General features: G+C 58.6%; 1 protein-coding gene across 5 annotated transcripts in view; it reads right to left on the bottom strand.

Annotated features, from left to right (window-relative positions):
- AGO2 (argonaute RISC catalytic component 2) overlaps positions 1-12,788 on the bottom strand; it is a 106,462-nt gene that overhangs the window by 13,695 nt on the left and 79,979 nt on the right. For 4 of the 5 annotated variants that reach the window (XM_036830796.1, XM_036830795.1, XM_036830793.1 and 1 more), the window contains exons 11-17: positions 12,397-12,530; positions 10,756-10,940; positions 9,343-9,502; positions 6,994-7,084; positions 5,921-6,115; positions 3,798-3,932; positions 856-957 (exon numbers count right to left, since the gene is read on the bottom strand). In XM_036830796.1, coding sequence (XP_036686691.1) covers positions 856-957; positions 3,798-3,932; positions 5,921-6,115; positions 6,994-7,084; positions 9,343-9,502; positions 10,756-10,940; positions 12,397-12,530 — 1,002 coding nt within the window. Of the gene's footprint in view, positions 1-4; positions 373-855; positions 958-3,797; positions 3,933-5,920; positions 6,116-6,993; positions 7,085-9,342; positions 9,503-10,755; positions 10,941-12,396; positions 12,531-12,788 lie in introns of those variants that run through there. The other variant, XM_036830797.1, reaches the window with a different exon arrangement.

The following is a 12,788-nucleotide window of genomic DNA, read 5'->3' as shown; positions in this document are numbered from 1 at the left end:
ACCCCGACAGGCTGCAGGCTGGATGCGGCCCACAGGCCAGTTTGCCAAGCCCTGTTCTAGAGCCACGGTGATGTGAAGGACGTGCAGGTGTATTTCCCGTGGCAGAAGTACAAAGTTTACGGTAAGCCCTCCAAGTTTAGGTTCACATCCCTTGGGGATGGATATTTAAGTCCTCACTTATAACTTGAAACACCCAAAAGCCCCTCTGTGGTGAAGTGGCACGGGCACCCAGAGCTAAGTTCCTCCTGTCCCAAGGGGCAGAGCCTCGCAGATCCCGGTGGCTCAGCTCTGACAACAGGTACGCTGGACGTGGCACTTCTGAGGTGGCAACATTCTCTCAGAATCACTCTTGGCAAGCTGTGGGTCTCTTCGCTGGGAGGGACAAGGAATGCCACATGGTGACCTTCCCCGTACACCAGTGCCCGTGTGTGGTGGGCACGCAAGGCTGACCCCGCCCCTCTGTCACCTCTCAGACCCCATCTAGCTCGCCAAACTCCAAGCACACAGGGATGCCACTTGTCCCCGCCAGGCTGCCTGGCCTTCGCACTCATTGCTCCTTCTTCCTGGACCTCATCTCGGCTAAAATGGGAACCCACCCCCGCGCCAGCACAGCACCCCAGTGGGTCCTCCGTCCCCAACACCTGATGGTTCTCAGCCTCCACGGTTCACTGGTCAACCGCCTGCGCAGACGTCCCCTCGGGATGGCCTGCAGCCCCATCCGCGCTGCTCACCACCACGTCCCCAGTGCCCACTGGAGCACCTGGCACAAGGTGTGTGCCCTGCAAGTGTCTGCTGAATGTGTGGACGACACCCCAGAGACACCAAGACTGCGCAAAGTGGACCCTGTGTCCTTACCTGGATGCCAGCATGACTACACAGGTAGAAGTCAAACTCGGTCGGATGGGTGATTTTCGTGTCCACGGTCGTCCCTGCTGGAATGTTGCCGCTCTTCCCCACCTTCAGCAACACAGGAGTCCATTAGACACGCCCAGGGGACAAGAGGGCAAAGCAAGCAAGCAGGCAAGACGCGGCCACACTGCCTTGTGCTCTGAAGTCTTTAAACTGGCCAATACACTTGCTCAGTGCTATGGTGTTACAATTTAACATATACTAACAACTGAAATCAAATCAATTCCTGTTCTCTTTGGGCTGGGGTTAGTTTTCGCCATCTCATAAAGGCCCCTGAGGGAAATGCAGAGTCTTCCCTTCACTGAAGCATCTGCGTGGACCACCTGAAGGGTCTTCATTATTGTTGAGGCCAAGATGGAAACTGTCACCAACATAACAAATCTAAGACCAGGCGACGGACACGTGACAGCCGTCACCTGCCCACGTGCGCCCGCACGCGCGCACACACACACACACACACACACAATACTGAAGGCAGAAGAGCTAGAAAACCCTGACAGCTGTCAAGAGCTTCCCCACTCTACCGGGGGTTCAATCACCACCGCCAGGGAGGGAGGGTTGCTCCACCAGAGGCCATCCAAGGAGCTGGGGTGTGGGAGGACTACAAATTCTACCAAACCACTTAACTCCCAGTTTACACTCTAGCATCGAAAAACCACCCAACATCCAGCTACGCTACTGGAACAGCAAAACTCCCAATCAGTCACGAAGTCACTGATTGATTTTTTTTTTTTAGTCGTGCAATTTCAAATATACATACAAAAAAGAGAATCTCCAGTGTAACCCCTCTGCACCTTCAGATGTGTGTGTGTGTGTTTTTACTTCTTCTCAACCTTTTTTTTATACCTTCAGATTATTTATTTATTTACTTGTTCATTTATTTATTTATTTATTTATGGCTGCGTTGGGTCTTTGTTGCTGCGCGTGGGCTTTCTCTAGTTGCGGTGAGCGGGGGCTACTCTTTGTTGCAGTGCGTGGGCTTCTCACTGCAGTGGCTTCTCTTGTTGTGGAGCACGGGCTCTAGGCATGCAGGCTCAGTAGTTGCGGCGCACGAGCTTAGTTGCTGCGTGGTATGTGGGATATTCCTGGACCAGGGATCGAACCCGTGTCCCCTGCACTGGTAGGCAGACTCTTAACCACTGCACCACCAGGAAAGTCCCAGATTTTTAAAATAAGTAAAATATTTGAAAAGAGTGCCTACCTTTGTATCCCTTCCATGCTGCAGTCTCAAATCTAGACTTTATTATTCCCACACATACTTTTATTCTCTGCTACATATTTAAGTCTCCGTTAGCATTATATTGTGTTACTTTGCAGATTTTAAAACTGTAGGGGCTTCCCTGGTGGCGCAGTGGTTAAGAATCTGCCTGCCAATGCAGGGGACATGGGTTCAAGCCCTGGTCCGGGAAGATCCCACATCCCGTGGAGCAACTAAGCCCGTGCACCACAACTACTGAGCCTGCACTCTAGAGCCCAAAAGCCACAACTACTGAGCCCAAGTGCCACAACTACTGAAGCCCACGTGCCCTAGAGCCCGTGCACTGCAACTACTGAGCCCACGTGCCGCAATTACTGAAGCCTGAGCACTCTAGGGCCCGTGTGCCTAGAGCCCACAACAAGAGAAGCCACCGCAATGAGAAACCCGTGCACCGCAATGAAAAGTAGCCCCCGCTCGCCGCAACTAGAGAAAGCACGCGTGCAGCAATGAAGACCCAATGCAGCTCCCCAAAATAAATTAGTTTTTTTAAAAAAATGTGGTTTGTAGAATACTGAGGTTTGGCAATCTCCTGAGACCTCTTTTGTGACCTGGGACAACGCCAGCTCATGTAAGCCCTCAGCGTGAGCTCAGATGTCACAGGCAGAGTTCTGTCTGTCAGGTCTGGCTCATTCCTTTCTTCCCATTTTCAGTTTTTACTAACTTGTGCCTGTTTCATTTTCTGATAGTGGTCTGTTAAAACAGACCTCTTTGATGGTGTGTTTGTCAATTTCTCCTTGAAATTCTGTCTGTTTTTGCTTCACATATTTTTAGGTCATGGCGTGAGGTACATCCATGCTGACAGCTGTTGTATCTTCTAGGTGATCATGACAAAGTATCCCTTTTCCTTGCTATTGACTCTCAGTTTGCATTTTGTCTTCCATTTAGGCAAGAAGCACTTTCGGCGCTGTGGTGCCGCTGTGGCGTCAGCGGGCTGCACCGCGCGGACTCTAACCCCCGACTTCCAGCCCTGCTGGTGGACAGCCTGGTGGAACGTCCTTCCCTTCCGGGAGGTCTTTTTCCTCATGCAGTTACCTTGACACTGTGCAGTTTTAGGACAATGTGTCTAGGTATGGATTTATTTTTATTTATCCTGTTGGGAACAGGAGAGGGCTCTTAACCTAAGGGTTCTGATCTTTCTCCAACTGTGGACAATTCTCAGCAGTTACAACTACAAGTCTTAAGTCTCCTGCATGCTCGTGGTTCCTGTTCTGGAACACCCAGGAGAGGGATGAGGAGCTTGGACACTGCTGTCTTTCAGTGTTTCTCCAGACCAGACCCCTGAGTGAGCTCCCCAGGCCCTCTTCCAGCACTCCAACCACCCTGTGGGCTCCCCACTTACTGCATTCTACCGCATTCTCTACACTATGCTGTCTATGGCCATGGTTGCTAACTGGCCCTGAAGCCTCCCCTTCGGTAACTTCCTTATCGGATAAATGACATCTGCCTGGACCTATCCCGGACCTGTGGGGTTTGCAGGTTCAAACTTCTCACCAAACTGAGGAGAGCCCTTCTCCAACGTCTCAGGCTGGGTCGCCACGAAGGGCCGGGTCTCCCAAGAGCCTGGGAGGTGGTGCAGGGCGTGAGACCCGTGTCCCTCGAGGCTGCACAGCCCAGGGTCGAGGACACTCACCCGCTCATTCTTGTCGGTGCAGAAGAGCCGAGTGTGGTGCCTCTTCTGGACCACTATGAACGTGATGCCCGGCTGGTAGTCTTTTTCTAGCTTAATGCATGCCTCTCGGATAGCCAGTAACTCGTGGTGAAGAACCTATGGAAAGAAAGAAGAACACGTTTGAGGATCATTATTATGTTTTCAGGCCTCTTGCTACCTTGGAACGAATCCCTTAATCATGTGTATGTTTGATACATATTTACGTTAAGGCTTGTAGTTCCACTAGCTTGTTGTTACCTGTGTGATTCTGACTCTCTGAGCCTGTTTCTTCATTAATATCATGGAGCAAACGATACCCAGGTTTCGTGGTTAAATGGTTTAGGTTAGATAATGGAGAAACAGGCTGAGCACGGTCTCTGGAATGTTCTAAGTGCTACCACCCACCGTGGACATGAGGCACTGTGGGAGACACATACATGAACAAATCAATCCAACAACTTAGTTTTGGATTGGAGAAGACGGAGAGACTCTAGTAAAAAACAAAACAAAACAAAACAAAAAAACCCCAAAAAACCGCTGGCTTAGGAGCTGGACCTGAGTTCAAATCCTAGCTCTACCACTAAGCAACTGTGTGGCTTTGGAAAGCCATGCACCCTGTCTGATCCCCCGTTTTTTCAGTTTTAAAATGGGAACATCGCACCTTGCAAGCTTGCTGTGAAGACTAAAGTCACCTGCGAAGCGCGAGGAGTCAGGGTACAAGGATGCTGGCGCTGTTTCTGCTCCCCCACCTGTGTCAGAGATGAACGGGCACACAGCCTGGCCCGGCGTGGTGATGGCTGCTACAGGGACCCCACACCTCAGGGTTTCAGCAACTGCCCTCACCAAGTATTGTGTTGTGATGTCTCAAAAATATGTCTTGGGTTCTGGGTCCAGAAACCCCATTGTGGTGATTCTGTAAGGCGTGGAGTGCGTTCACAGAGAGAGAAAACGGAGGAAGACGCAAACCCTCTTCTGCAGTAAGAATGCCAGTGACAGAGGGTGAACTGGCGCTCAGACGAGGGGAGAGCATCTCCCAGCGGAGGGAACCGGACCCAAGAGGCGGCACAGGAGCCCCCAACCCAGGTTCCCACAGAGGCTCCGAATCAGGGGCCCCGGCCAGGAGCTACCAGACGGTCAAGGAACCTCGAAGCCATCCCCCTCGCCCGCTGCGGCCTCAGCTGCTCCTGCTCTGGACCAGGAAGGCACTGGCTCCCGCGCCTTGTCGCGTGCCACCCCGCCTGTCTAGCAAGGTGGCCTGGGGCCTCTGGACACGCCGAGTGCCTCTCAGGATGTCTTCCCGTCTGGGTGGGTCTCCTGCAGCATCGGATACTTCTGCCTTCCCTGCTACTATCTCTCGACAAAGCGTGCCCTGGAGACACGGAGGGGGTGGAGGTGGCATTAGCCCTGGCCAAATATGGACACACTCAGGGCATCAATCCCCCGAGTTCCAGGCTCGGATGGATTCACTGCTGCCCACAGTCCCCTCGACTTGGAGATGCTGCAGGTGCTGTCACCTGGAGCGTGGCAACAAACCCCCTTTTGTCCTCACCTGCCCCGCCTCCAGTGCCCCGGTGTCTAAGAGGTTCCCCTGCCTTCCAGACGTTTCCTCAAGGCGATGCCCCACACGTCACCTAAGGTGCCGCCTCTCCCTCCACATCCAAACAGTGGCTGGGTCCTGTTGACTATTTCCAAAGGGCTCCCACCTACCCTCCTCCCGGCCACTGTCCTCACCCTGCTCTGCGCTCTCCCCACTCCGGCCCGCCCCCTCCTTCGCAGACAGAGGTGACCCCCAAGCCACAGCGGTGTCCCTGCCCCACAGAGACTCCCCTCAGCCTGCAAGGCAAAGCCTGGAGCCGGGAAGGGCCCCCGGCTGGCGTGTGCTGGACCGAGTCCGCCGGGACAGGCCTCTTCGCCCCACCTGCCGCAGGGTCCTGACAACCCCGAGCCCATCACCACCGCCCACACGGTGACCAGATAAACCTGGGGGCAAAAGGAAAACCACACCACTGTCTTCATTAGCGAACCCAAGAAGCTGTCCTGCCGAGAAACAGGTGAGTTTAAGACACCGACAAGAGGGCAGGGAAAAAGCGGGGGAGACGGCCGACCTGCTGGAACTGCCCCTCGGAGACACCGTCTCGGTAGAAGATGATGCGGGTGGGCTTGAAGCGTGTGGACTTGTAGAACTGGATGAGAAGCTCGCGCACCATGGCCGCCAGGTCCTGGATGATCTCCTGCCGGTGCTGCTGGACGCGCACGGTGGCGCAGTAGCGGTTCGGGTGGGCGTCCATGCTGCCCACGACCTGCGGGGCAGCGCGGGTTCAGCGGGAGCCCCGAGGGTCCCCGCTCTGGGGGCGAAGGGGGTTCAGCGGGAGCCCCGAGGGCCCCCGCTCTGGGGGCGAAGGGGGTCCAGGAGGAGCCCCGAGGGCCCCCGCTCTGGGGGCGAAGGGGGTCCAGGAGGAGCCCCGAGGGCCCCCGCTCTGGGGGCGAAGGGGGTCCAGCAGGAGCCCCGAGGGCCCCCGCTCTGGGGGCGAAGGGGGTCCAGGAGGAGCCCCGAGGGCCCCCGCTCTGGGGGCGAAGGGGGTCCAGGAGGAGCCCCGAGGGCCCCCGCTCTGGGGGCGAAGGGGGTCCAGGAGGAGCCCCGAGGGCCCCGCTCTGGGGGCGAAGGGGGTCCAGGAGAGGGCTCGTCACATGCAAACCCGCCACCTTTATGATTCTTCTGAGTGCGTGGCTGTAGTGCTTATAAACATGTTCCGAGGAATAAAAGTTTGCCCGAGGGACCTAATAAAAAAATCAACGATTGTTCTGAACCCCTAATTCTGCTTGTGACTAGATGTGGCTGAATTACATCAGCCCAGAGAAGGTACCTGGCAACAGTGACAGTGTCCCTAATTCTTTCAAGCACACTGTTTTCCCAAAGCCACGTGCACCTCCACACACGACACTCCAAGATTCCGACCCCTAAGAGCGACCAGTGTCCCAAAGGCAAGCTGGCCTGAAACCAGTCGCTTGCAGGTGCCACCCAGAGGGAACCAGACGGCGAGTGCCAGGGACATGACCCCACCGGGCCACCCTGCTGCACTGTTCATGCTATCAGACAAGGAAAGGGCCAAGAAGTACGGAGATGCTGATTACGCAGGAACACATACCAACAGGGGGCCCGGCAGGAGGTGATACTCACGGCGGCGATGGACGGCTTCTTCCCGTCCCCGGCAGGTGGGTGCGTGACATCCGCCCCCAGAAAGATGACGGGCTGCTGGAACACCGGAGGCCTGTGAGGGGAAGCAGGAGCGTCACAGGCCAAGACTCGGGGACACTGCCCGGACCTCTCAGGGTACTGGCACCAGCGTTACTTTGTGTGCTAAGGGAACTGTGGCCGTGTTTGTAAAGACTCCTTATCTTTCAGTCACATGCACAGAAAGCCTTACAGGTGAAAAGCTGCTTGGTGTGAGACCTGCTTCAGAATAAGGCGGTGGGGGAGAGGGTGTAGACGGAGTGTAGACTGAACGAGAGTGCGGAGGTGCTGACAGCTGCTGTGGCTGGGCTCAGGGACACGAGGGTTCTACCCACGTAGACGGCTGAAAATTCCAAGACAATGGTACACACAGAGAGTCCCATGGTTTGTTACCCAACCTCGGGCCTGCAGCCGCCCTGCAGGGTGCCCAGGAGCATGCTTGCTCTCTACGTGTTAGAGGCCAGTGGCAGCCCCCGTCCTGACACCCCTACGTCTCCAGACATGACCACACTCTCTCAGGGCTGCGGCACCGCCCCAGTTGAGAAGCACTGCTCCCAGCTCTCTCCCTGGGTCTTCTAACCGCTGGCTGCGCTCCAGCGGTCACGACCCTGAAGCGCCAGCGTTGGGGGCACGGTTCTCGAGCCAGCCGGCGCGTCCCAGACTCACCGGCTGTGCGTTCTGGAGCTTTCTCTCTCTATGCCTCACTCTCCTCTTTTCCCTGACCGCGTGTGCTCTCCCGCCCACCCTGCGCCTGCCCCCCCCCCCACCCCACGGCTCTTCCCTGCTGCCCCCTCCCCCAGTCCTGGGTCGGTCCCGGGAGCATCCCGGAGCAGCATAACACACGCAGTTATGACTCACACCTTAAACCAGCAAAACCACACCTGCCTCCGGACTCCACTCTGCTCCCACAGCTCCCTCCCTCGCTTCCCTTGCTCGCCTTGTGGCAAAGCTCCTGGAATTAGCGGAACGCGGAACCCGGAACCCGTTTACTGCCTCCCAAGCAGGCCTCCTGCTGCCATGGCAACAAGACTCCTCTTTGCAAGGTCACCGACGACCTGCACACGTCCCCCAGTCCCATGGTGGAGCCTCGGACCTCATCGCACTTGGCCGGTTGGCACCGAGTGACACAGCCACGCACTGGCTCTTCCCCCCCACCCCACCCCCGACCCCACCAGGCTCCAGTGCTGGCTCCTCACCTCCACGACCTTTGTAACCCTTGACTCTCCAGGGCTGAGGGTTTGGACATCCTTCCTATCTACACCCTGCCCTGGGGGTTCTCTCCGGCCTAGAGACCTTAAATACCACCTCCACGTGAGGATCCCTAAACAAACCTCACCGACACCAGGCCTCTGTTTCCCCTCCTCCTCCCCCGACCCCAGTATCTCCCCTGGGAGGCTGACGCACCCGCCCAGCTTCCTCATCCAGTGCTGCCTAACCGCTCCAGACGTACAGGCTTGGACTCACTCTCGAGTCTCCTCTTCCATTCACAGACCATCCCGCCCCAGCCGTGCCCCAGCACCTCTCCTGGGACAACGCAGGAGGGCCTGGTCCCCACTCCACCCAGAGTTGGAGTCGCCTTCTAGAACGAGGTCACTGGAGCTACACCTCCACTCGTGAACCTCCCTCCCACGGATGCGCTCCCCCGGAGGGAGTGCCAGGCCCCCCAGCAGCCCTCTGCCCCTCAGCCTCTCAGTGGAACACCTGCCACACTCCTGGCAGGCTGCACCACAGGGCCCTTGCACGGCCTGTGCCCTCTGGAACGCTCTCCTCCCAGGCGTCTACATGATCCTGCCCCCCACCCCCAGTGCCTGCAGTCTGCTTAGTGCCACCTCCCCTGTGAAACCCTCACCCTTCTGAGCTCCTGCCCCTACCTCTGTGTCACTGTTGCTCACCTGGGCAGCGCATTTATGGACCCTCTCACCGAGGCCTGCGCTGGAGGGCTAGGACTCCTGCACACAGTAGGCGCTCAATAAACACAGAACCTGCCGCTGAGTGAACTGAGCGAGTCCAACGACCGCTCATCGCAGAGCCACCCCCTCCCAGGGCAGCCACCACATCTCACGTGTGGGACCCCCGGCCCTGGGTGGGGTGAGAAGTCCCTTCTCCTCCGGCCCCTGCACCCGGTCCTCAGTGGCCTGCAGGTGGCCCTGGTCGCCTAGACCGAGAGCAGCCGAGACCCGCGTCCCCCTCACCTCCTTCACCCACTGTCCAGGGGAGCGGACGCCGGCCCCGGCAGGCCCCACCCCGGGGAGTCGCGCACCAGCTGCCCCGCACGCGGCAGAAGGCCGGCCTCACCTCCCCTGGGGCAGCAGGATGTTGTTCACGCCACCCAGTTTGACGTTGATCTTCAGGCAGAGGTTGGACAGGGTCTGCGGCGTGGTCCTCTGCACGTTCTTCATCTGCACACACTGCGTGGCCATCCCCAGCACCGTGTCTCCTACACGCTTGACCTCGGCTGCGGAGGGAACGGTGCCCTCAGGATGGCTCCCGGGCGCCTCCCCTCCGCCCGCCCCGCGCTCCCCCGCCCCACGTGCAGCCAAGCCCGTGGAAGAGGGGCCTGGCCCAAGAGGAGGTCAGAGCCCGGGTTCCAGCTCTGCTCCGCGCCGCCCAGGCCTGCGCTAGCTGCGGGGCGTCCCCCCCCCACCCGCCCCCGCTCGCCCAGGGAGGCCGGGCGGCTCAGACAGGCCCAGTCCTCGTCAGGAGCGTTTCCACGACTCATGCAGGCCTGCAGGGCGGTGCGGGCAGAGCCAGGCTGGAACCCGGGGCTTGCACCCCGAAGGCCACCCTCCCTCACGGTGCTCAGGAGGGCAAGCAAGCCAACGCTCGAGTCGTTAAAATATAAACACGGGCGTTCTCGAATCCTCGGCAAGTGCAGACCCCACATCCAAGACCGCTCTGGGCCCACACCCCCTCTACTCCCGGCTTCCTTCATGAAGCAACTGGTCAGCCGCTCCCTGGGCGGGCCTGGGAGAAGATGCGTAGGATGGGAACTCCGGGGGCTTTCTCGTTCCTCCTTTCCCTGGACGTGGAGCAAGCGCTCTGTCACCGCCCAGACGGGGACACGCCTCTCTGCTCCCTTTGCCCTGGGGCACCCACACGCCTCCCGCACTGGGGCCTCTGGTTCCCAGGGGGCTTCCGGCAGACGCACCCGGCACCCACCTCCCCATGCCGCCGCCACCTATCTACACCACCAGCGCCCCAGAGCTTCCCGAACCAGGGCCTGGGACTCCATCACGGGGGCCTGGTAACTTTCAGCCGAGGGAAAGTGCAACTGCCCTTCTGGCAGAAAGGACTCTGATCAACTTCCAGAGGATTCTGAGGCGGGCACAGCTCACAAGGGCAGAAGCGAGTCCCAGGCAGGAGCTGAGGACGGCGCCCCGAGTGGATGACTCGTGTGCGTCGCCTGACTGCTCCTCCATCCGGCCGACGTCTGCGGCGGGCGGCGGGCAAGGTAACCGCACACGTGTCGAGTCCTGTGCCACCGCAGGAGGCTGGCCTCCGGGAACCGCGGCCCCAGGCGAGACCACCAAGGGCGGCCCTGGGCACGTGCGCGGCCGCAGTCAGAAACCACCTGGTCTTTCCTAGCTCTCCAGTGGGCCAGAGACAGGCAGCTCCTCGGTGCGGCAGAGACACAAAGGGCCGAGGCTGCCCTGCACACCCACAGTGCCACCAACGGCGGCCAGAGGCCGCGTGCGCGCCGAGGCCTACCATAGACGGGGGTTTTTCCAGGCAGGATGACCACCACCAGCTGCAGGCCGGCGTACGTGTTCTTCAGATGCCGGAACATGGGCTCCACGCTATCTGCCCCCTGGGCGTATTTACAGAAGCACGGCTGGCCCTGGATCGGCATTCCTGCGTCTCTCGAGATCTTCCTGAGCTGCTCCGTGAAGGACCTGAAGGAGGAGGTTCATTACGTGAAGCACCGAGAGCGCCAGTGATTCAGAGCAACCGGAGGCCCCGAGGAAAGGGCACGGTTTTAACAGATCCAGACCCCAAACCATTTTCACTGAGATCCAAATCCGAGCTGAAGCCCTGGACAAGGCCACTTCAACACGGTAACAAACAAAGGCGGCCATTCGTGCTGACCACGCAGGTTACTGAAAAGTCACGATGAAACAGGAGACTTCAAATCGTGGCCACGCTGCCCCCTCACCAGCTGTGACACTCGCAGGGCAGTGACAAGTGCTGTCCTTTTAAAGCCGTGCGTGAGCAGCTGCCGCCCACTTGCCTGTGGATGCCGAGCGTTGTCAGGGTGAGGAAAACTGTGAGCTGACTGTCCCCTTGGATTTCCCCCCAGTTATTCCTGTGTGCACAACTTGGACTTGGATGACACAATCACGGGGGAAAACAAAACAGCCCACAGTTAGAGTAGCACCAACAGCTGCGGCCGACAGGCCCTGTGAAATCACAGGCGGGGCTGCGGAGACGGATCCACGGCTTCTATTTTAAGCCCAGGAATAAAAGCGTCACCGCCTTTTACAGTAAAGTGAGGACACACGACCCGCTCCGGCCAGTTAGCGCCCGGCCCCCAGTACGTTAGTCAGCGCAGCTGAAGAGACACACGAGTGCGGATCTGCACCTACGCCCACACGTGCACGTACCCTGGGGCCATCTGGCTCCAGGAAAAGTGAAGTGGGGGCCACGGACAGAACACGAGAGGGGAGGCACCCCGAGGTCGGACTCTAGCCCGCTCTGTCCCCCGACACCCCACGCTCCCAGCGGAGAAGCCAGCTCGTGCCGCTGGTGGCGTGGAGAGGCCCCGCCCCTCTCCAGAACCCTGAGAGCCACAGCCCTCCGGAGCCGCTCTCTGCTGCAACGCCCACCTGCTACCTTCCCCCGCTGTGTAGGCCCCCTCCTGCTCCCACCCGAGAGAGGCAGGAGACAAAAGCCTTCCTTTCCCTGTTGTGTCTGTTTGGCACAGAAGCATGAGCAACCAAGCTGCATGTTTATGGAGCTGCTTTCAAAGGGTCTGACACTGGGCCAGGCTGGGCTGATACAGAAATATGAACCTAAAGTGTTTTTTAAAAATAATTTTAGTTCACTGAACACAGCCTTCTCCTTTGCCTCTACTTTGTACACTTATTCGTCATTTGCTGTTTTGTTTCTCACGTAACCTGCTCCACCTCTCCACACTCGCTCCAACAGCGAGTCTGAGAAGCAAAGCAGCACCGGGGCCCCCACTCCCCGGCCCGGCCGCCCCAGGCAGTGCCCTTCGACGGGGAAATGCTGCCACCCCCCGCCCTCCAAACGGAGCCCACGCCCCGCCCAGCCTGGCGGCGCGGCCCTCCCCGCGGTCCCTCTGCCCCTGCCCGTCCAAGGCCAGGTACTTCCGCTCTCGGGCGGCCTTACTTGAGGTGGACCTCCGTGCACTGGCGCTGGGGGGCGAAGCACGCGATGGCCCACACCTTGATCTCAATGCCCGTGTGGAACTGCTTGTTCCTCATGTCCCAAACGCCCTGGACAGGGGTGGCAATCGCTTTATTCTGCAAACGGCGAGAAGTTCAGAGTGAGAAGAAAATGGAAAACATATTCCTCTGACCTTGGATTTTGTCACTGTCCCTACTGCTGTTGGTCCCCTGACCAGACGGCAGCTCCTGAGGCTGAGAATGGAACCTTTGTGTAGACCCCCCATCTCTGAGCTGCCTGGCACCGCAGGGGTCCCGCAGGTGTGTGCAGGATGGATGCATGGATGGATGGATGGAGGAAGGACAGACGGATGGATGGAGGGGGGAGAGGCGGAG

This window comes from Balaenoptera musculus, chromosome 17 (genome assembly GCF_009873245.2).
Source record: "Balaenoptera musculus isolate JJ_BM4_2016_0621 chromosome 17, mBalMus1.pri.v3, whole genome shotgun sequence".
NCBI lineage: Eukaryota > Metazoa > Chordata > Mammalia > Artiodactyla > Balaenopteridae > Balaenoptera > Balaenoptera musculus.
This window is presented reverse-complemented; position numbering and strand designations above follow the sequence as displayed.